Below are 25,209 nucleotides of genomic sequence, written 5' to 3'. Positions count from 1 at the left end.
CTCGGAAGCTGAGGCGTCCTACTGTAACCTGGAGAGTCCTAATTTTGTGCAGCTTCTGCAATCGGCCAGATGCACCGCTCAAAGTTACAAGAGGAAGAGCAGGAGGTCGCATAAGCGTCATCAAAAGAAACTGTGCATTAAAGAAAAAGCACGCAATTATACTCTGAAGTAAAAAACGGAAAGTAGACGTTTAAAAAATTCCCTCAAAAAAGACCTTTGCGATAAATACACATAGCCATAGGGTCAGTAGCCATCCCATAAAACTAATAGAAGCCGTTAACCCCTAGAGGCCTATCTATCAAGCCGTCAACTTTCTTGCATTCAAAGGCACCAATACGCTCGCCTAACATCCCGGACGCGGACCTGAATATGCTCTCCTTATTTATGCAAAAAGCTGCGCACCATGTATGGGGCAATGAGCAGTGGACTTAACTAGCAGTCATCAATCTCGCTGCTATTCGGCTTCTTACCAACTTTATTTATACCCTGTCACTAAACACTGCTACTATACTAAAATGTTTAACCCCTATCCCGCCACTCCCGGACCCCGACGCAACTTTAATAAAGTTATTAACCCCTATCCCGCTGCTCCCGGACCCCACTGCAACTAAATAAATGTATTAACCCCTAAAACCCTGGCCTTCCACATCACTACCACTTACTAAACTTATTAACCCCTAAACCGCCAGCCCCCCACATCGCTATAAACTAAATTAAGCTATTAACCCCTTAATCTAACAACCCGCTAACTTTACATTAATATTACAACATCCCTATCTTATAATAAATTTAAACTTACTTTTAGAATTAAATTAAACTATATTAAACTATTAATTAACCTACCCTAACTATTATCCTACAATTATATTAAGCTACCAATTAAATTAACTATATTACATATTTAAAAACCTAACCTTACTCAAATTATTTAAATCTACAATTAAAAATTACTAAAATTACAAAAAATAAAAAACACTATGTTACGTTATGTTAAAAAAACCACAGTATCAAAAATAAAAAAGAATTACACCTAATCTAATAGCCCTATCAAAATAACCCCCCCCCAAATAAAAAAAAACCCTGGCCTACAATAAACTACCAATGGCCCTTAAAAGGGTCTTTTGCGGGCGATTGCCCCAAATAAATCAGCTCTTTTACCTGTAAAAATAAATACAACCCCCCCCCAACAGTAAAACCCACCACCCACACAACCATCCCCCCCAATTAAAAACCCTATCTAAAAAAACTAAACTCCCCATTGCCCAGACCCTACTCTAAAAATAAAACCCACCCAAAAAACCCTTAAATAAACCTAACACTAACCCCCGACGAATCACTTACAGTTCCTGAAGTTCCGCTTGAAGGATCCAGCCGGCAAGAAGTCTTCATCTGGGCGGCCTCTTCCATTTTCATCCAGCCGACGAAGTCTTCATCCATGCAGCCTCTTCTATCTTCATCTCCAGCAAGGAGCGGGTCCGTCCTGAAGAGGGTCCATCCTGAAGACATCCAACGAGGAGCTCCTCTTCAATACGGTCTCCACCGTAAACTGGATCTTGAATGCAAGTGACGTCATCCAAGATGGCGTCCTTTGCATTCCTATTGGCTGAAAGGTTCCAATCAGCCAATAGGATTAGAGCTGCTAAAATCCTATTGGCTGTTCCAATCTCCAATAGGATTTGAGCAGCTCTCATCCTATTGGCTGTTCCAATCAGCCAATAGGATGAGAGCTCAATCCTACTGGCTGATTGGATCATATGTTACGTCACAGATTTTAACTTTTGTCTGTCTGTAGGCTTTGATAACTAGGCCGAATCAAGCTCGCCAGAATTACGCTGCGGAATTCCAGCGTATTTGCGGTTGATGGCTTGATAAATATCGCCCCTAGTCTCCTCACATACAAAAAGTGCCTGCATATTACCCCAAATGAATCCCACATAAAGGATTATAATGCCCCATGAAAATTAATGCAGAATTAAAGTACCTAGAAGACAAAAGCACTTACCTGCAAATCTAGTTATTGGGCAGGAAGACAGCTCACAAGGCGTGAAAGGACATATACTCCTCACAGAGACCTGTAGAAAAAGAAAGAACAGAGTAACCAACTCTGGCTTTCTATACAGAGGGCAGCAAATATGTTAGAAAACAAAGCCAGTACCACCTCACCACTTTCTAACTGCTGCTTATAAGCCACCACTACTCTTACTCAAGAGATTGATGTAGACACAGCTAAACCCAAATCCTTGCTTGCAGGGAAAAGTACCCAAAAAAGGAATAATATCTTCAGACACCAACTTCATGTCCTCCATTGACAGAGGCAAAGAGAATGACTGGGGGTTATGGGTAAGGGAAGTGACACTTAACAGCTCTGCTGGGGTGCTCTTTGCCTCCTTCTGCTGGACAGGAGTGAATTTCCCACTAGTAATTGGAATGACGTTGTGGACTCTCCATGTCTTAGGAAAGAAAACACTTTGCTATGAAATAGGACTTCACTAGTAAAGTATAGTAAATAGAATATTAGAAATGCACAAACCTGCAACAAAATGCACAAAGTTCAGCTTCATCTTCATACATAATATTTCCTTTTTATTTTTATTTCCTGCAAAAAAAAACAGAAATTAGAATTATTTTTACAAGCATGCTCTTCTTGTTCTATATTAAGTAACTTTTAAAAGGTACCCTTTAGTGACTGAGAAACACGTTTAATTTGAATTTGGTCCAAAATATATAAATGAGTCACACATCAAATTAGCACTGCACAAAACAAATCCTGTTTATAAGGAGAACACCAAGCTTACTAATAAAAGTACATACATTATGGGCGTGATTTATCAATGATTTTGGGAATTCTCCTTTCTGTTCTCATATCAGTTCTCCACAGATATCCTTTGGAGAGGCGCATCTGTGCACCTATATTTATCATTAAAAAAAGTTTGTTTTTTTCTCCATAGGAGAGCTGAGGAGAACTAATGATAAATTTCTCTAGTCGGATTAGTATCTTCTCCTTATTTATCACTGAAAATAAGCAACTATTCTCCATGTCAGTCATATATAAGCCAATAGAAATATTTATACAGCCCCCCTAGTAGCTTTGTTAACGCCCCTCTTCTATATTAGGGGATGTAAATAAAAGGGACTACAAGGCTGATTATCAATGGTACATTCCTGATATTGGCTTTATTTTTACTTTTTTCTGATCCTCCTTCTCTATGGCAGAACACTCAATAACATTTAATTCTGACTTTCATGTCACGTTAAGATGTTTAAAAAAGTGCTGAACGCCCTGATGTATCCAAAAAGAATTCTCATATACTTAAAGTGAATGTAAAGTTTAATGAATAAGTGCCGGTATCTAAAAAATACTCTTAAAAACAGGGAAAATGTTGTTTATTAAACTTTACATTGAAGCTTCTTACCTTTTTCTTCATGGAAAGCAGACTGGTGATTCTCTGTCTGCATCTCCTGCTGTAGTTAGCAGATCGATGACGAATAATAATAATAACTAGTATTTATATAGCGCCTTTCTCCCAGTGGGACTCAAAGCGCTTTTTCAGCGCTCGCTCTCGGAATTAACCAAATCGGCAGCTGAATAGTAATAGTTGTTATTATTACCCAATTTAATGGTACTCATTTTATCGACCTCGGAAGGATGAAGGGCTGAGTCGGCCCTGCCAGGATTTGAACCTGTGACATTGGATCTTTTAAACAGGCTTTTTTGTAGTCTGAGATACCTCACCTGCTTAGATAGATACATTTACAGAATACATAATAGATACAGAATAGATACATTTAAAATGATTTGGATACATTTCTGGCTAGAAACAGAATGCAGGGTACGTGATTGCTTGGGTTAAATGGATCACCTTATAACGAGAATAATTTAAGCTAAACTGGGGCTTTTTGTAAGTATATTAGATTTTTATAGGTTGAACTCGATGGACTTTGTTTCAACCTCATCTACTATGTTACAATGTAAAGTTTAATGAAGGAAAGTGCCCCTGTTTTTAAGAGTATTTTTAGATATGTATTCATTAAACTTTACATTCACTTTAATGATGTTATAGCTGTTACCATGATTATAGCTAGTATGGGAGCAATACACAAGAACGTACCTTAGAGGGCAATGGAAAACTGCTGTGTTTTCTATGCTTTTAAAGGGCCGTTATAGTCATACTGCTTTAAAGATCTTTTTTATTATTCATATAGATCATGCAGTTTTTAACCCCTTAACGACACGAGTCGTACAGGGTACGTCGCACACAACCTGGTCTTTAAAGACCAGCGACGTACCCTGTATGACTTTGGGGATTAAAGCGGCTGGAAGCGATCCTGATCGCTTCCAGCCGCTTTACAGTTATTGCAGTGATGCCTCGATATCGAGACATCCTGCAATAACATTTTTCCCCCATCCGATGCAGAGAGAGACACTCTGTGGCCCTCTCTGCACCGGCATCGATGGCCGCAATCGTTGGTGGGTGGGAGCCGACGTGGGAGGCGGGTGAGCGGCCATCGATGTAAGATTGAAGAGAGAGGGGGGCGGGATCAGGGTTGTCGGGAGCGCGCGCGTGCAAGGGGAGCGGCAGGCGTGCATGTGCACGGGGAGGGAGCGGGTGGGAACCGCTATACTACAGAAACAAAGTTAATTGATAAGTTGGAGACGGGGGGGGGGGGCAGCAGACAATGTTAATTGTAATGGATCTGGGAGGGGGTGGTGGTTTGTCTATGGGGGGGGAGCTACACTACAGAAAAAAAAATAAAAAAATATTTAAAAAAAAGGCATTTTTTTTCTAAATTGGGTACTGGCAGACAGCTGCCAGTACCCAAGATGGCTCCCAGTAAGGTAGAGGGGGAGGATTAGAGAGCTGTTTGGGGGGGATCAGGGAGGTTGGGGGCTAAGGGGGGATCCTACACAGCAGCATATGTAAATATGCTATACAATTTTATTTATTTTTTTAAATATACCTTTTATTTTAGTACTGGCAGACTTTCTGCCAGTACTTAAGATGGCGGGGACAATTGTGGGATGGGGGAGGGAAGAGAGCTGTTTGGGAGGGATCCTGGGGTGTGATGTGTCAGGTGGGAGGCTGATCTCTATGCTAAAGCTAAAATTAACCTTGCAAGCTCCCTACAAGCTACCTAAATAACCCCTGCACTACTGGGCATAATACATGTGTGGTGCGCAGCGGCACCTAGCGGTCTTATAATTACCAAAGCCATATATGTCTGCTATTTCTGAACAAAGGGGATCCCAGAGAAGCATTTACAACCATTTATGCCATGCTTGCAAAAGTTGTTTGTAAATAATTTCAGTGAGAAACCTAAAATTGTGTAATATTTTACGTTTCTTTTTATTTTAATCGCATTTAGCGGTGAAATGGTAGCATGAAATATACCAAGATGGGCCTTTATCAATACTTGGGGTTGTCTACTACACTACACTAAAGCTAAAATTAACCCTAGACGCTCCCTACATCCTCCCTAATTAACCCCTTCACTGCTGGGCATAATACACGTGTGATGCGCAGTGGCATTTAGCAGCCTTCTAATTACCAAAAAGCAACGCCAAAGTCATATAAGTCTGCTATTTCTGAACAAAGGGGATCCCAGAGAAGCATTTACAACCATTTATGCCATAATTGCACTAGTTGTTTGTAAATAATTTCTGTGAGAAACCTAAAGTTTGTGAAAAAATTTGTGAAAAAGTGAACATTTTTTTTTATTTGATCACATTTGGCGGTGAAATGGTGGCATGAAATATACCAAAATGGGCCTAGATCAATACTTTGGGTTGTCTTCTAAAAAAAAATATATACATGTCAAGGGATATTCAGGTATTCCTGACAGATATCAGTGTCCCAATGTAATTAGCGCTAATTTTGAAAAAAAGTGGTTTGGAAATAGCAAAGTGCTACTTGTATTTATGGCCCTATAACTTGCACAAAAAGCAAAGAACATGTAAACATTGGGTATTTCTAAACTCAGGACAAAATTTAGAAACTATGTAGTATCAGTGTTTTTTGGTGGTTGTAGATGTGCAACAGATTTTGGGGGTCAAAGTTAGAAAAAGTGTGTTTTTTTCCATGTTTTCCTCATATTTTATAATATTTTTAATAGTAAATTATACGATATGATGAAAATAATGGTATCTTTAGAAAGTCCATTTAGTGGCGAGAAAACGGTATATAATATGTGTGGGTACAGTAAATGAGTAAGAGGAAAATTACAGCTAAACACAAACACCGCAGAAATGTAAAAATAGCCTTGGTCCTTAAGGGAAAGAAATTGAAAAATGGCCTTGGTCCTTAAGGGGTTAAGAACCTTTTAATTTACTTCTATTTCAAAATTTCTTTGTTCTCTTGGTATCTTGTTGAAAAGCAGGAACATAAGCTCAAGAGCGTGCACGTGTCTGGAGTACTTGCAATTTTGCAAGAATGTTATCCATTTGCAACTGCACTATATGACAGCACTAGTTCCTGCAATGTAGTGCTATAGATATCTACCTAGGTATCTCTTCAACACAGAATATCATGAGAACAAGGCAAAAGTGATAATATAAGTAAATTGCACATTTTGTTTTTTATTTGTATGATCTGTCTAAATCAATAAAGAATATGTTTTTTGTTTCATTTAAAACAACATAAACAAGAGCTGTGATGGAATATCAAAACAGTAAAAGCATTACTTGGTGATTTCATAAGCTTTGACATTAAGATCAAAGGTCTGGAGGGAATTTCCCACTTAAGGCCAGATGAGATGTTCTGAGGAATAATATGATCAAAGAGAACAAAGCAAATTTGATAATAGAACTAAATTAGAAACGTTTTAAACATTGTATTCATTGTATTACAAATTGTGTTTCATGCCCCTTTGAATTAGATATGCAGCATAACATGGGAATATGAGCTATTTGTCACATACATAGAACCAATGAATTATACACATGGATCAAACAAAAGTGGACAAAAATCAATAAAGCTTTATGTTTTTCAACTCCAGTCTTTAGAGAATTTCAAATCATCAGACATATACTTTTTGGGCTCAGAGAAGGGATGTTTGCATCACACACTATTTATCTCAATGGAAAGTCCACAGTGACACTTATTAGAAACCCAAAACGTTAGTACATGGTACTATTCAAAGTACTTATAAACATAAACAAAAGTCCCAATAATTAGTGGTGATGGAAAACTTCTGAATTACAGTTCCAGGTTAGAGATCAATGTAAAATGTAGTCACGCCAGAATAAAGAACATGAGGACAGAAAAAACTGTTTAACTATTAGCGTTAAGCCTGTAAACAAGTAACAGGTATCCAGTAGATGCAGGACAACAGAATCAAAGTCCAAACTGCCGCTCCGGGAATATAACTCTAAACATGGTGGTAAATGAAATCGCCCATATTGCGACTGGTCAAATAGACCTAGACTCAGGTCGACCCGGATTAAATGCAGCATCTTCACCTGCAAAACAACTGGCGTCCTGTAGTGTGCTACATTCAGCAGCCTCCATCCATATGAAAGTTCAACGTTCCGGTGTCCTACGTTGCAGGGGGAGTGACTTACACCTCGTGACCTCACGGCTCCAATCAGAACCACTAGGCTTGTCTGTGTATACGAGCCATCGACAAACTTTGATACCGGCTGGTGCGGGACTCCAGGGACAAGAAGCTGCCTGATGATACGCAGTAAGTAGAAAAAAATGGAGAGATGCAGACGACTTTTCCAACATAGCTTGACTTTTATTCCAGGATAAAAATCCATGAATACCTGATCATAGAGGGTCACAATGGTAGCATTAACTTGAAAGATACTGCGGTGTATATATATATTTATTAGAAAAAAGTAAACTAGTAAGTTATTTAAAATTGCTTGCTCTATCTGAAACGTGAAAGACATTTTTTGTATTTCATGTCCCTTTAATAAGGACAATACATTCAAAATTTAACTTTCATGATTCTGATAGAGCATGAAATTTTAAACAACTTTCCAGTCTACTTCTATATACCTAATGTGATTTGTTCACTTGGTATCCTTTGGTGAAGATCCTACCTAAATAGGCTTAGGAGCAGCAAGGCACTACTGGGAGCTAGCTGCTGATTGTAATGCTTGTGGGATATTCCACTATCAGACTTGGCGAGTAGTCTTCTTATAACCGGCGTTAAGCTATATATCCCAGAGCAGAGAACGTTCACAAAATGAGGTAAGCGGCACTCACAATAGGCAGCGTAGTCTTTGGCGGCAACAGGAAGGGGATCCAGCGGTATGGCAGTTCAAGGGTAAACCAATAGAAGGACCAGAAACAGGCAGGAATCGGCAACAAAGGGAATCCAAATAATAACAGTTCAGGAATAAACCAATAGAATGGTCAGGCAGGCAGAGTTCGGTAACACTATAGCAATCCAATGGTTAAAGGTATAAACAGGCAGAGTAGTCAGACAGGCAGAGTTCAATAACGTTATGGCAATCCAGAAAACAGTAACGATCATACCCAGGAGTACACTAAGTAACACTTATACTTGGGCAGTGATAGGTAGAAAATGAGCAACTTACATAGGCGCAGGATTCACGCCACAGGAGATCCTGACTGGCTTCAGACTAAAAGGAGCGTGCAGCGATGACGTCACTGCCGCACGCACACAGGAGCCGACTCTACCCTAGGCAACGAGCAGAACAGCAGGCGCCGCGTCCCTAGCAACAGCTAGAGCGGCGCAACACTGATTGGTGGCTGCACATATATACGTCTTGTTATCAGATGTGCTCAGCTAGCTCCCAGTAGTGCATTAAGCTGATTTTATAATAGCAATAAGCTGGAAAGTTGATTTAAATGCTATGCACAATTACATAATAGAGATATATTATATTTTATTAGAAATGGGACACAAAACCAATATTTTTATTTCATGGTATAGACAACAACAACCTTTAAATATACTTCTATTGTGTAATTGTCTTTGATCTCTTGGTATCCTTTGTTGAAAAGCATACATAGGTAGGCTCAGGAGCAGCAGTACATTTCTGGCAGCTGGCTGCACATATATGCCTCTTTATTGGCTCAGATGCTGTATTCATCTAGCTAATGGAAGTGCACGTGTGTTCCTTCAACAAAGGATACCAAGAAAAAAGTATATTTGAAAATAATAGTAAATTGGAAAACTTTTCTAACAAAAAAAAAATGTATTATACAAAAAGCAAACAAAAGAAAAAGCTCTATAAACACTATAACAATCCTATAATACCGAATTAAATAAAAAGATAATAATCAAGTGACCAAAACAAAGCTGGCGCAAATTATACATTTATATAATCAAAGAAATTATTAATATTCAAGTAAATTAGTGAGACCTACAACACCCGATGCAAAAGAGACTTCATGATATTATAGGTGGGTTTTGTCTAAAATAGGCTATCTATGGACTCTCACCACACACTATAAATATAAACACATAATGATAAAGCACAGTGTAAAACACAAGACAATACAGCCATATGGCACTATATGGAAGAATGTTTGCAACAATGTTTTACAATACCAAAAGCACTTTTTCCTGCCATGTAGTGCTCTAGAAATGTGCACGCTATCTATCTAGATATCTCTTCAACAAAAGGATAATGTAAGGACAAAGTAAATATGGTAATAAAAGGAAATTAGAAACTTTTATAAAATGGTATGCTCTGTCTGAATCGTGTAAGAAACATTTTCGGCTAGATTACGAGTTGTGCGTTAGGCTTAAAAAGCAGCGTTAAGAGGTCCTAACGCTGCTTTTTTACGCCCGCTGGTATTACGAGTCTTGAAGGTTTAGGGTGACCACACACTTCTTTGGCCTTACCGCAAAACCATAGCACCGCTATTACGAGTCTGTCCTGGGAGGCCAAAAAGTGAGCGGTAACCCTACCCTGTCAAGAGTCCTATCGCATTTAAAAGTCAGTAGTTATGAGTTTTATGGTACAACACCATAGCATAAAACACATAACTAAAGTGCTAAAAAGTACACTAACACTCATAAACTACCTATTAACCCCTAAATCAAGGCCCTCCCGCATCGCAAATACTAAAATAAAAATTTTAACCCCTAATCTGCCGCTCCGGACACCGCCACCACCTACATTATACTTATTAAGCCCCTAATCTGCTGCCCCCAACATCGCCGACACCTACATTATATTTATTAACCCCTTCTCTGCCGCCCCCCAATGTCGCCGCCACCTACCTACACTTATTAACCCCTAATCTGCCGCCCCCAATGTCGCCGCCACTATAATAAACATATTATCCCCTAATCCGCCGCACTCCCGCCTCGCAAACATTAGTTAAATATTATTAACCCCTAATCTGCCGGCCCTAACATTGCCGCCACCTACCTACATTTATTAACCCCTAATCTGCCACCCCCAACATCACCTCCACTATATAAGTTAATTTAAATAAATCGAAATAAATATTCCTATCGTTAACTAAATAATTCCTATTTAAAACTAAATACTTACCTATAAAATAAACCCTAAGATAGCTACAATATAACCAATAGTTACATTGTAGCTACCTTAGGATTTTTTTTTTTATTTTACAGGCAAGTTTGTATTTATTTTAACTAGGTAGAATAGTTATTAACTATTTAATAACTACCTAGTTAAAATAAATACACATTTACCTGTAAAATAAAACCTAACCTAAGTTACACTAACACCTAACACTACACTATAATTAATTAACTAAATTAAATACAATTACCTAAATTAAATTAGCTAAAGTACAAAAAAAAAACCACTTAATTACAGAAAATAAACAAATTACAGAAATTTAAACTAATTACACCTAATCTAATAGCCCTATTAAAATAAAAAAAAGTCCCCCCCCCCCCCAAAATAAAAAAAACCCTAGACTAAACTAAACTACCAATAGCCCTTAAAAGGGCCTTTTGCGGGGCATTGCCCCAAAGTAATCAGCTCTTTTACCTGTAAAAAAAAATACAAACAACCCCCCCAACAGTAAAACCCACAACCCACACAACCAACCCCCCAAATAAAATACTAGCTAAAAAAACCTAAGCTCCCCATTGCCCTGAAAAGGGCATTTGGATGGGCATTGCCCTTAAAATGGCAGTTAGCTCTTTTGCAATGGGAACAGCCAATAGAATGCAAGCTTAATCCTATTGGCTGATTGCATCAGCCAATAGGATTGAACTTCAATCCTATTGGCTGATTGCATCAGCCAATAGGATTTTTTCTACCTTAATTCCGATTAGCTGATAGAATTCTATCAGCCAATCGGAATCTAAGGGACGCCATCTTGGATGACGTCACTTAAAGGCACCTTCATTCTGTTTTAGTCGTCAGAAGAAGAGGATGCTCCACGTTGGATGTCTTGAAGATGGAGCCGCTCCGCACCGGATGGATGAAGATAGAAGATGCCGTCTAGATGAAGACTTCTATCCATCTGGAGGACCACTTCTGCCCGGCTTGGATAAAGACTTCTGCCCGTCTGGAGGACCACTTTGCCCGGCTTGGATGAAAACGTCTCCCGGTAAGTCGATCTTCAGGGGGTTAGTGTTAGGTTTTTTTAAGGGTGTATTGGGTGGGTTTATTTTTTATATTAGGTGTTTGGGCTTGCAAAAGAGCTAACTGCCATTTTAAGGGCAATGGCCATCCAAATGCCCTTTTCAGGGCAATGGGGAGCTTAGTTTTTTTTTTAGCTAGTATTTTATTTGGGGGTTGGTTGTGTGGGTGGTGGGTTTTACTGTTGGGGGGGTTGTTTGTATTTTTTTTTACAGGTAAAAGAGCTGATTACTTTGGGGCAATGCCCCGCAAAAGGCCCTTTTAAGGGCTATTGGTAGTTTAGGGTTTTTTTTATTTTGGGGGGGCTTTTTTATTTTAATAAGGCTATTAGATTAGGTGTAATTAGTTTAAATTTCTGTAATTTGTTTATTATTTTCTGTAATTTAGTGTGGTTTTTTTTTGTACTTTAGCTAATTTAATTTAATTTAAATAATTGTATTTCATTTAGTTAATTTATTTAATTATAGTGTAGTGTTAGTGTAACTTAGGTTAAGTTTTATTTTACAGGTACATTTGTCTATTTTAACTAGGTAGTTATTAAATAGTTAATAACTTTTTAATAACTATTCTACCTAGTTAAAATAAATACAAACTTGCCTGTAAAATAAAAAAAATAATATTTATTTTGATTTATTTAAATTATATTTAAGTTAGGGGGTGTTAAGTTTAGGGGTTAATAACTTTAATATAGTGGCAGCAACATTGGGGGTGGCAGATTAGGGGTTAATAAATGTAGGTAGGTGGCAGGGATGTTAGGGACGGCAGATTAGGGGTTTATATTTAACTAATATTTGCGAGGCGGGAGTGTGGCAGTTTAGGGATTAATTTATTTAATTTTGTTTATTATAGTGGCAGTGATGTTGGGGGCGGCAGATTAGGGGTTAATAAGTGTAGGTAGGTGGCGGCGACATTGGGGGCGGCAGAGTAGGGGTTAATAAATATAATGTAGGGTTTGGCGATGTTGGGGGCAGCAGATTAGGGGTTCATAAGTATAATGTAAATGGCGGCGGTGTCCAGAGCGGCAGATTAGGGGTTAATAATTATAATGTAGGTGTCGGCGTACGACCAGCTCACCGCTGACTTAAGCAGCGCTGGTATTGGAGTGCGGCAATGAGCAAAATTTTGCTCAATGCTCACTTCTTGTCTTTTAATGACGGGTTTGTAAAAACTCTTAATACCAGCACTGCATGTAAGTGAGCGTTGAGTGAAAACTGCTCGTTAGCACCGCATAGCCTCTAACGCAAAACTCGTAATCTGGGCCTTTGTGTTTTATATGTTGTTATCACAGTAACATTTGCCTTTAGTGCTACAAGGTGTTTCACAGGATTCTTTAAAGGATCTTTTTTGCACAATCTGTCCCAAGACGAGAGCATTAGAGACTTGAGCCCTAAGGCAGATGAGGTTTTACAAGACGGATGCCAATTAATAGTCTACTCTATACAGTAATTACCTTTTAGCATTGCATCAGTTTTACGTTCTACTGAATATTTTCTCGTTTTCATTTTAAATTTCTCTAAATCAGCTTCTGCGTCCAGAAAATCTGTATGACTTGCAGACATTTCATTTAATGTATTCATCATTGGAAAAAAGCGTTCAGCATTCAAGGGCCTGAAAAAAAATGAAAATAATGTAAAGATCAGTGTTCAAAACAAATCTTCACCTAGATTACGAGTTTTGCATTCGGGTTTTAACACTGAAAAAAAGGCAATTTCAGCGGAAAAACCAGAACGCAGCCATTACGAGTCTTGTCGGTATAGCTATACCACAAGCATTTTTGCCTGTAACGCAACGTCAGTCCCGCACTCACAAAAATGACGTTTTTGCATGAGATTTCCATAGCGCTGGTATTACAAGTTGTGTGTTAAGGTTAAAAAGCTTGCGTTACAGCCTATACCGACACGATCCGTTCCGCAATTTGAGACCAGTAGTTATGGATTTTGTGTAACAAAAATGTTTCACAAAACTCATAACTAAACAAAGTACACTAACACCCATAAACTACCTATTAACACCCTAAACCGAGGCCCTAATGCATCGCCACCACTATATTAAAGTTATTAACCCCTAATCTGCCGCTCCCGACATCGCCGCAACTCATGAAATTTATTAACCCCTATTCCCCCGCACCCCAACATTGCCCACACTATAATAAAGATATTAACCCCTATTCCGCCGCTCCCCGACATCACCACCACTAAATAAAGTTATTAACCCCTAAAACTCTGGCCTCCCACATCACTGCCAGTAAAAAGTTTAACCCCTTAGTGAACACAGCACTTTTCCATTTTCTGACCGTTTGGGACCAAGGCTATTTTTACATTTCTGCGGTGTGTGTGTTTAGCTGTAATTTTCCTCTTACTCATTTACTGTACGAACACATATTATATACCGTTTTTCTCGCCATTAAATGGACTTTCTAAAGATACCATTATTTTCATCAACCCAACGTACTGATCTAGGCCCATTTTGGTATATTTCATGCCACCATTTCACCGCCAAATGCGATCAAATAAAAAAAAATCGTTCACTTTTTTACAAACTTTAGGTTTCTCACTGAAATTATTTACAAACAGCTTGTGCAATCATGGCACAAATGGTTGTAAATGCTTCTCTGGGATCCCCTTTGTTCAGAAATAGCAGACATATATGGCTTTGGCATTGCTTCTTTTTTTTAAATGCTGCTGCGCCCCCAACCTTGTATTATGCCCATGAGTGAAGGGGTTATTTAGGTAGCTTGTAGGGTTAATTTTAGCTTTAGTGTAGAGATCAGCCTCCCACCTGACGCATCCCACCTCCTGATCCCTCCCTGACCCCCTTCAAACAACTCTGTTCCCTCTCCCACCTCACAATTGTCAACGCCATCTTAAGTACTGGTAGAAAGTCTGCCAGTATTAAAATAAAAGGATTTTAATTTTTTTAATATTTTTTACAGCAGTGATGGTTCCCTTCTTAGCCCCCAACCTCCCTGATCCCCCCCCATAGAGCTCTCAAACGCCCCCCCCCTACCTATTTTCAACCATCTTGGGTTTGCTCATAATCAATTGCCCAGTTTTTTTTAAAACCCAATTTTCTGTAGTGTAGCTGCCCCCACTCCCCCCCAAGATCACTTTATAAAAATGTATTTCCCTCTATCTCCCACTCTCTCTTTCTCCCTCTACCTTCCCCTCTCCGGACTCAATGGAGCGTGTGCATGCCCTGCACGCTTCCAATCACTTGCGCGCTCTGCAGGGACAGGATCTGGAAGTCCCTCCATCGATGCAGAATGTCTCAATATCAAGGCATCAATGCAATACCCTGAGAGCTGCTGGAAGCGATTGCTGAACTCAGGGTACTAAACATGTCCTCTTCAACTACTATGGCTTTTTCTTCAAATAATCATCAGTGCAGAGACTGAACTTTTACCTTCAACCAATAACCATCTTACAAATATGTACAAAAGTACCTTCCCGTTAATCCCCCCCCATGTCTCCTACTCCCTGGTTTCTCAACAGCTGGGCGTGCCACGACCCGACATACCCCCTCTGCTCGCTCTGACCGAGGACTTCTGAGATTTGTCAAATAAAACTATAGTTATCTCATGCATTTCAACAATACTTCCAGCAACCCTTCTTCAATGCAAACATTAAATAACATTACATCTAAAGAAAAAAACAGTTTACCTATTATACTGCACATAAGAAGTTTGGGCTTATACATTTTATGATCCAGAAATGTAAGTTGCTTTTCTGTTTGTTTTCAGCAAAAAATAATCATACAAAGTTTGTTTATTTTCTATATGTGCAACACATTGATTTGATCGTAAATGTATTAAATTTACTGTGATACAGATATCCCTTGTATTTCACAAAATAACTCCATATGGTAAACTAACGTGACTTTCTAAACAAGAGAATACAGCTGTGAATGATTTTATATGCTGTATCTGCATCTAGATTGTCTTCCATCAAAGAAAAGGTCTAATTGTGAGGCAGAAACAATCAAAGATCACACTAAAAAGTAAATCTCAAACTGCATACAGATGTAGGTTTAGGGGGATGGAAGTCAAACTACACTTTCATGGATAAGATAAAGACTACAATTTATAAAAAAAAAAATCCAATTTACTTCTATTATAAAATTTCCTTCTAACTTGTGGTATCCGTTGTCAAAACTTAGTTCCTTTCTAGGGGCTAGATTACGAGTGGTGCGCTGTTGTGCGCAAGTGATAATGGCTATATTGTGGGACTTTGCACAAGTCGGAAGTAGCGCGCGTATAATGAGTTGAAAGTAAGTGGACTAAAAAGTTCCACAAATCACATCAAAAATACATTCTACAGTACAGTTACACTCATAACACTTAAAAATTATTTAAAAATCACATTGCATAAAAAAAAAGTTATAAAGGATCAAAGATATGAGGTCTCAATTGTGTCTCTCTCTCTCTCTCTCTATATATATATATATATATATTTCTCTCTATCTTTCTCTCTCTCTCTCTCTCTCTCTCTCTCTCTCCCTCTCTCTCCCTCTCTCTCTCTCCCTCTCTCTCCCTCTCTCTCCCCCTCTCTCTCTCTATATATATATATATATATATATATATTTCTCTCTCTCTCTTATATCTTAAAACAGAATAACTAAGAAGACAGAAAGTGCAGGGAGAGGAGGAGGTGTCGTAAAAATCATGAGGGGGGCTTAGGTAACAGGCAGACAGTGTCCAGTGTAGGAGAACAGACAGGGGAAATATATAGCTATACATAGAGCATATACTGACATAAAGATATATATCAACATTGAATCAATATCTATAAAGATGTGAAATTGTATATACAGGGGGAATACAAAAGTTAAAAAAAGAAAACAAAAGTGAGGACATAGGCTTACCTGTGTACCTATGTATAAAGAATGTGGAATATACAATGTAATTGACTAAATGAAAGTACATTACAAAATTTTTTGATTATATATATATATATATATATATATATATATATATATATATATATATATATATATATATATATAGTAACAAGAGATGCACTCACAGGTCTTTTTCAATAATTTTAATGGAACGTTTTCGGGGTTTAGCACCCCTTCATCAGCATACAACTGTGCAATACATCAAGCCTTTTATACGCCTAGATTTAGAGTTTTGTCGGTAACGACCCGCGTAGCTAACGCTGGCTTTTTTCTGGCCGCACCTTTTAAATACCTCTGGTATTGAGAGTTCACAGAATGGCTGCGTTAGGCTCCAAAAAGGGAGCATACAGGCATATTTAACGCCACTGCAACTCTCGATACCAGAGTTGCTTACGGACGCGGCCAGCTTCAAAAACGTGCTCGTGCACGATTCCCCCATAGAAAACAATGGGGCTGTTTGAGCTGAAAAAAAACCTAACACCTGCAAAAAAGCCGCGTTCAGCTCCTAACGCAGCCCCATTGTTTGCTATGGGGAAACACTTCCTACGTCTGCACCTAACACTCTAACATGTACCCCGAGTCTAAACACCCCTAACCTTACACTTATTAACCCCTAATCTGCCGCCCCCGCTATCGCTGACCCCTGCATATTATTATTAACCCCTAATCTGCCGCTCCGTAAACCGCCGCTACTTACATTATCCCTATGTACCCCTAATCTGCTGCCCTAACATCGCCGACCCCTATATTATATTTATTAACCCCTAATCTGCCCCCCACAACGTCGCCTCCACCTGCCTACACTTATTAACCCCTAATCTGCCGAGCGGACCGCACCGCTATTATAATAAAGTTATTAACCCCTAATCCGCCTCACTAACCCTATATTAAATAGTATTAACCCCTAATCTGCCCTCCCTAACATCGCCGACACCTAACTTCAAACATTAACCCCTAATCTGCCGACTGGAGCTCACCGCTATTCTAATAAATGTATTGACCCCTAAAGCTAAGTCTAACCCTAACCCTAACCCTAACACCCCCCTAACTTAAATATAATTTAAATCTAACGAAATTAATTAACTCTTATTAAATAAATTATTCCTATTTAAAGCTAAATACTTACCTGTAAAATAAATCCTAATATAGCTACAATATAAATTATAATTATATTATAGCTATTTTAGGATTAATATTTATTTTACAGGTAACTTTGTATTTATTTTAACCAGGTACAATAGCTATTAAATAGTTAAGAACAATTTAATAGCTAAAATAGTTAAAATAATTACAAAATTACCTGTAAAATAAATCCTAACCTAAGTTACAATTAAACCTAACACTAGACTATCAATAAATTAATTAAATACAATACCTACAATTATCTACAATTAAACCTAACACTACACTATCAATAAATTACTTAAATACAATACCTACAAATAAATACAATTAAATAAACTAACTAAAGTACAAAAAATAAAAAAGAACTAAGTTACAAAAAATAAAAAAATATTTACAAACATTAGAAAAATATTACAACAATTTTAAACTAATTACACCTACTCTAAGCCCCCTAATAAAATAACAAAGCCCCACAAAATAAAAAAATGCCCTACCCTATTCTAAATTCTTTTACCTTACCAGCCCTGAACAGGGCCCTTTGCGGGGCATGCCCCAAGAAATTCAGCTCTTTTGCCTGTAAAAAAACACATACAATACCCCCCCCCCAACATTACAACCCACCACACACATACCCCTAATCTAACCCAAACCCCCCTTAAATAAACCTAACACTAAGCCCCTGAAGATCTTCCTACCTTATCTTCACCATACCAGGTTCACCGATCGGTCCTGGCTCCAAAATCTTCATCCAAGCCCAAGCGGGGGCTAGACATCCATCATCCGATGGCTGAAGAAGTCCAGAAGAGGGTCCAAAGTCTTCATCCTATCCGGGAAGAAGAGTAGATCCGGACCGGCAACCATCTTCTTCCAAGCGGCATCTTCTATCTTCATCCGATGAGGACCGGCTCCATCGTGAAGACCTCCAGCGCGGACCCATCTTCTTCCGACGACGTCCAACTGAAGAATGACGGTTCCTTTAAGGGACGTCATCCAAGATGGCGTCCCTCGAATTCCGATTGGCTGATAGGATTCTATCAGCCAATCAGAATTAAGGTAGGAAAATTCTGATTGGCTGATGGAATCAGCCAATCAGAATCAAGTTCAATCCGATTGGCTGATCCGATCAGCCAATCAGATTGAGCTCGCATTCTATTGGCTGATCGGAACACTATCAATAAATGAATTAAATACAATATCTACAAATAAATACAATTAAATAAACTAACTAAAGTACAAAAAATAAAAAAGAACTAAGTTACAAAAAATAAAAAAATATTTACAAACATTAGAAAAATATTACAACAATTTTAAACTAATTACACCTACTCTAAGCCCCCTAATAAAATAGCAAAGCCCCCCAAAATAAAAAAATGCCCTACCCTATTCTAAATTACTAAAGTTCAAAGCTCTTTTACCTTACCAGCCCTGAACAGTCTAGTGTTAGGTTTAATTGTAACTTAGGTTAGGATTTATTTTACAGGTAATTTTGTTATTATTTTAACTATTTTAGCTATTAAATAGTTCTTAACTATTTAATAGCTATTGTACCTGGTTAAAATAAATACAAAGTTACCTGTAAAATAAATATAAATCCTAAAATAGCTATAATATAATTATAATTTATATTGTAGCTATATTAGGGTTTATTTTACAGATAAGTATTTAGCTTTAAATAGGAATAATTTATTTAATAAGAGTTAATTTATTTCGTTAGATTTAAATTATATTTAATTTAGGGGGGTGTTAGGGTTAGACTTAGCTTTAGGGGTTAATTCATTTATTACAGTAGCGGCGAGATTCGGTCGGCAGATTAGGGGTTAATACTATTTATTATAGGGTTATTGAGGCGGGAGTGAGGCGGATTAGGGGTTAATAACTTTATTATAGTAGCGGTGCGGTCCGCTCGGCAGATTAGGGGTTAATAAGTGTAGGCAGGTGGAGGCGACGTTGAGGGGGGCAGATTAGGGGTTAATAAATATAATATAGGGGTCGGCGGTGTTAGGGGCAGCAGATTAGGGGTACATAAGTATAACATAGGTGGCGGTCGGCAGATTAGGGGTTAATTATTGTAGGTAGCTGGCGGCGACGTTGTGGGGGGCTGGTTAGGGGTTAATAAATATAATATAGGGGTCGGCGGTGATAGGGGCAGCAGATTAGGGGTACATAAGTATAACGTAGGTGGCGGTCGGCAGATTAGGGGTTAATTATTGTAGGTAGCTGGCGGCGACGTTGTGGGGGGCAGGTTAGGGGTTAATAAATATAATATAGGGGTCGGCGGTGTTAGGGGCAGCAGATTAGGGGTACATAAGTGTAACGTAGGTGGCGGTCGGCAGATTAGGGGTTAAAAAAATTTAATCGAGTGGCGGCGATGTGGGGGGACCTCGGTTTAGGGGTACATAGGTAGTTTATGGGTGTTAGTGTACTTTAGAGCACAGTAGTTAAGAGCTTTATGAACCGGCGATAGCCCAGAAAGCTCTTAACTACTGACTTTTTTCTGCGGCTGGAGTTTTGTCGTTAGAATTCTAACGCTCACTTCAGGCACGACTCTAAATACCGGAGTTAGAAAGATCCCATTGAAAAGATAGGATACGCAATTGACGTAAGGGGATCTGCGGTATGGAAAAGTCGCGGCTGAAAAGTGAGCGTTAGACCCTTTCCTGACTGACTCCAAATACCGGCGGTAGCCTAAAACCAGCGTTAGGAGCCTCTAACGCTGGTTTTCACGGCTACCGCCAAACTCTAAATCTAGGCCATAGTGTTTAATGACAAGTGAACAAACACAAACCTCATTACTCCAAAGTGTGCCAAAAAATTTCGTCAGTGGAACGCAAATTGCGTTCCACGGTTAGTGACGAAACTGGAAGTTCAATGACGTCACTTCCGGTTTTCGCCAATGTATTCATGTCAATAATAAAACAAATTGTCATCAAAACGGACTATAGCCAGAACAGTGTCGTGACTTATAACACTCAAAGAATTGAATAAATGTGTATGGCAAACAATAATAGTGTGGTAAATACTACCGTGTAAACTATTGTTGTGTGTTATTTTGTTACCATGGCAACCGCTGTCATGGATACCCATATTCATTATAGTGCTTCAGTGGAATGAGTCCCTAGCAGTGTACTAGATGTGCTCATATAAAAAAAGGAGAAATCCATACAATGTACTTGGATATGTTAGACTTTTTGCACCACAGAATAAAACAGAGCAGTTACCACCCAGGATTATTAATCCCCATAGTGAAATAACAGGCATTCAAACTAAATAAAAATAATAATAAAAATAGATATTAAAAACATAATTGGGCTATAACATAGTGCTAAAGATGACAATATACTCGTCTTTAAATGCAATTAAAGGGCTAGCCAGAATAACTGGCCACAAATCTGAGAACGTGGATATATACTGAGGGAAGTGGTCATTAACCCCTTAGTGACCAGAGCACTTTTCCATTTTCTGTCCGTTTGGGACCAAGGCTATTTTTACATTTCTGCGGTGTTTGTGTTTAGCTGAAATTTTCCTCTTACTCATTTACTGTACCCACACATATTATATACCGTTTTTCTCGCCATTAAATGGACTTTCTAAAAATACCATTATTTTCATCATATCTTATCATTTACTATAAAAAAAATTATAAAATATGAGGAAAAATGGAAAAAAAACACACTTTTTCTAACTTTGAACCCCAAAATCTGTTACATATCTACAACCACCAAAAAACACCCATGCTAAATTGTTTCTAAATTTTGTCCTGAGTTTAGAAATACCCAATGTTTACATCTTCTTTGCTTTTTTTGTAACTTATAGGGCCATAAATACAAGTAGCACTTTGCTATTTTCAAACCATTTTTTTTCAAAATTAACGCTAGTTACATTAGAACACTAATATCTTTCAGGAATCCCTGAATATCCATTGACATGTATATATTTTTTTTTAGAAGACATCCCAAATTATTGATCTAGGCCCATTTTGGTATATTTCATGCCACCATTTCACCGCCAAATGCGATCAAATACAAAAAATTGTTCACTTTTTCACAAATTTTTTCACAAACTTTCAGTTTCTCACTGAAATTATTTACAAACTGCTTGTGCAATTATGGCATAAATGGTTGTAAATTCTTCTCTGGGATCCCCTTTGTTCAGAAATAGCAGACATATATGGCTTTGGCATTGCTTTTTGGTAATTAGAAGGCCGCTAAATGCCACTGCGCACCACACGTGTATTATGCCCAGCAGTGAAGGGGTTAATTAGGGAGCATGTAAGGAGCTTTTTGGGGTAATTTTAGCTTTAGTGTAGTGTAGTAGACAACCCCAAGTATTGATCTAGGCCCATTTTGGTATATTTCATGCCACCATTTCACCGCCAAATGCGATCAAATTAAAAAAAAACGTAAAATTTTTCACAATTTTAGGTTTCTCACTGAAATAATTTACAAACAGCTTGTGCAATTATGGCACAAATGGTTGTAAATGCTTCTCTGGGATCCCCTTTGTTCAGAAATAGCAGACATATATGACTTTGGAGTTGCTTTTTGGTAATTAGAATGCTGCTAAATGGCGCTGCGCATCACACGTGTATTATGGCTAGCAGTGAAGGGGTTAATTAGGTAGCTTGTAGGGAGCTTGCAGGGTTAATTTTAGCTTTAGTGTAAAGATCAGCCTCCCACCTGAAACATCAGACCCCCTGATCCCTCCCAAACATCTCTCTTCCCTCCCCTACCCCACAAATGTCCCCGCCATCTTAAGTACTGGCAGAAACTCTGCCAGTACTAAAATAAAAGGTATATTTGGGCTTTTTTGTGCATTTTTTGTTAGCATATTTACATATGCTTCTGTGTAGGGATCCCCCTTAGCCCCCAACCTCACTGATCCCCCACTAAACAGCTCTCTAACCCTCCCCCTCTGACTTAATGTGCGCCATCTTGGGTACTGGTACTGGCAGCTGTCTGCCAGTACCCAGTTTAGTGAAAAAAATGCTTTTTTTAAAAAAAAAATGTCCCTTTTCTGTAGTGTAGCTTTCCCCCCCCCCAAGACCAACCCCCCACCCCTTCCAGATCCCTTAGATGCTTAAAAAAAAAAAAGTTTATTTCATTTTTTTTTTTACTTTTCTTTAACTTTTTTTCTGTAGTGTAGCGGTTCCCACCCGCTCCCGCCCCATGCACGCGCCCGCCCGCCACCCCCCGTGCACGCGCGCGCGCCCGTGCGCGCCCCCGTCGGCTCCGCTTCCGATCCCTCCCCCCTCCACATCTCACCGATGGCCGCCCACCCGCCTCCCAAGTCGGCTCCCACCCACCAACGATACCGGCCATCGATGTCCGGTGCAGAGAGGGCCACAGAGTGGCTCTCTCTGCATCGGATGGCCAGACAGTGTTATTGCAGGATGCCTCGATATCGAGGCATCGCTGCAATAACCGGAAAGCAGCTGGAAGCGAGCAGGATCGCTTCCAGCTGCTTTCCACACCGAGGACGTGCAGGGTACGTCCTTGGTCGTTAACTGACATCCTTTAGAGGACGTACCCTGCACGTCCTCGGGCGTTAAGGGGTTAAACATGTTGCTCACATGACCTGTTTTTTCAACAATCTATGATTACATTGCAGACCCCTTTATTTTGCCTAACTAAGCAAGATGTGTATATATTACCCTAGGATCTGAATCTTATTGGGGTAAGCGCAAAGACACATTGTAAGATGGTACTCTACAAAGAATGCAGACATATATATATAATTTATGGAGAGTCCCATAATGTGATAGATGTTGGGACCCCCGAACATTAGCTGTAATATTCAGTGTGATAGAGTAACTCATAAGAGTTGGCCAGGCTTCCACTGTAGAATATAGAACCAAAAAGGATCCAAATTCACAGTTCTGTGAGAACTATGCAAATCTCACCCAATGAAGGGAGAGGTACAGCACAGTCCAAACACAGAGCCACATTGCCCCACTCAAATTATACTCAAGGTATGTAGCACACTAGACATGGGTCACAGAAGATTCTTGAAATCAGGTGTGGTATTCAAACCACCAGGTTGTACAGTCCCCAAGCGAAACATCCATTGGGCCTCACACCTTAAGAGCTGTTTGTTGCGATCACCTCCTCGCTCCAATGGGGGTATGTGATCAATTAGAATATAGCGAACTGAGGAAACAATGTCCCTTCTGGGCGCAGTGTCGCGCCACTGGCTGCTCAGAGTCGCCATCTTTGAGGGCAGTTCTTATAGCGTGTCGATGATTGGCCATCCATTCACGTAATGTGCCAGAGGTCTTGCCTACATAGTGCATGGAGCACGGACAGAATAAAAGGTACACTACATGCGTAGTGGTGCATGTTATTGAGTGTCTTATTGTGAAGGTCCGATTCGTATGCGGGTGATGGAACACCTTCGTGCCAATTAGACCGTTGCAAGTAGTGCAACCTAAGCACCGATATGATCCCTTGATGTTCCTTTTGATGGCAGTGTTGTAACACATTTTAGGGTCTGTTCTCATCAGTAAATCTTTTAAATTGGTGCCCCTCTTGAAACCTACCATAGGTTTTAAATTCTTGGTGAATGTCAACTTAGGGTCAGATGACATGATGGGCCAGTGTTGGCGTAGAATTTGACCAGTGTTCTTAGTTGCCGGGGTGAAAGTAGTGGACATGATAAGTTTATCTGTGGTGTCTCGTTTAGGCTTTGGTTGAATCAATTCAGACTGTGTTAATTTAGACACAGACTCCATCGTCTCTTGGATCACAGATGTCTTGTAACCTCTTGAACGGAATCTCTCACCCACACCTGCCAGTTGGGAGACCCCAGTCACCGAATCAGAATTGTTTTGCATAGTTCTGATAAATTGTGACTTTACAATGCCCTTCAATAGGGCTGGGGGGTGGCAGCTGTCCGCCCTAAGTATGGAATTACGGTCTGTGGGCTTGTGATATAACGTGGTGCCAAGATTATCTGAGTTTTTAAAGACTGTGAGATCAAGAAAACTTATGGAATGTTCATCCACAGTCATTTTAAATTTCACATTACTGGTACAATTATTGAATGAATTGTACCATGCCTGGAGTTCCTCCATGCCCCCACGCCACACCAAAAAGATGTCATCTATGTATCTGTAATAACAGATAATTGATGCACATTGTAGAGGCCATAGGTGCATATTTTCAAATTGTGACATGTAGATGTTGGCGTAGGCGGGGGCCATGGAGGAACCCATGGCCGTACCGGCCACTTGTAAATAAAACTTGTTTTCGAAACGGAAGTAATTCTTGAATAAACAATATTCAATCAGCGAGGTCATGTATTCCACCGGGGGACCCTCATAGAGGGCGTCACCCATAAGGTGTTCTTGGACTGCCAATAATCCCTCCTGATGGGGTATAATGGTGTACAAGCTGTTGACATCCAGACTTACAAGTAAGTCATCCTGTTGGATGTCAACAGCCCGTATCTTTTTGATGAAGTCAGTAGTATCCATAATGTAGGACCGTATCCCTTTAACCACTGGTTGGAGTAACACATCCACATACTGAGCTACAGGTTGAGTTAGCGAGTCTCGGGACGACACAATCGGACGGCCCGGTGGATGGTCCAATCTTTTGTGGATTTTGGGGATGGAATACAATATGGGTACTCTAGGGTGTTTA

At 39.3% G+C, this 25,209-nt stretch overlaps 1 protein-coding gene across 1 annotated transcript in view; it reads right to left on the bottom strand.

Moving 5' to 3' along the window:
* Window positions 1–25,209, bottom strand: part of CFAP92 (cilia and flagella associated protein 92 (putative)) — a 207,551-nt gene that overhangs the window by 149,454 nt on the left and 32,888 nt on the right. The window contains exons 6-9 of the mRNA XM_053689398.1: window positions 24,105–24,675; window positions 15,366–15,427; window positions 12,999–13,156; window positions 2,531–2,596 (exon numbers count right to left, since the gene is read on the bottom strand). Of these exons, the coding sequence (XP_053545373.1) occupies window positions 2,531–2,596; window positions 12,999–13,156; window positions 15,366–15,427; window positions 24,105–24,675 (857 nt within the window). The remainder of the gene's footprint in view (window positions 1–2,530; window positions 2,597–12,998; window positions 13,157–15,365; window positions 15,428–24,104; window positions 24,676–25,209) is intronic.

The sequence above is a fragment of the Bombina bombina genome, chromosome 7, assembly GCF_027579735.1.
Source record: "Bombina bombina isolate aBomBom1 chromosome 7, aBomBom1.pri, whole genome shotgun sequence".
NCBI classification, from domain to species: Eukaryota; Metazoa; Chordata; class Amphibia; order Anura; family Bombinatoridae; genus Bombina; species Bombina bombina.
The sequence above is the reverse complement of the archived record's forward strand: the minus strand, read 5'-3'. Positions and strand labels throughout refer to the sequence as shown.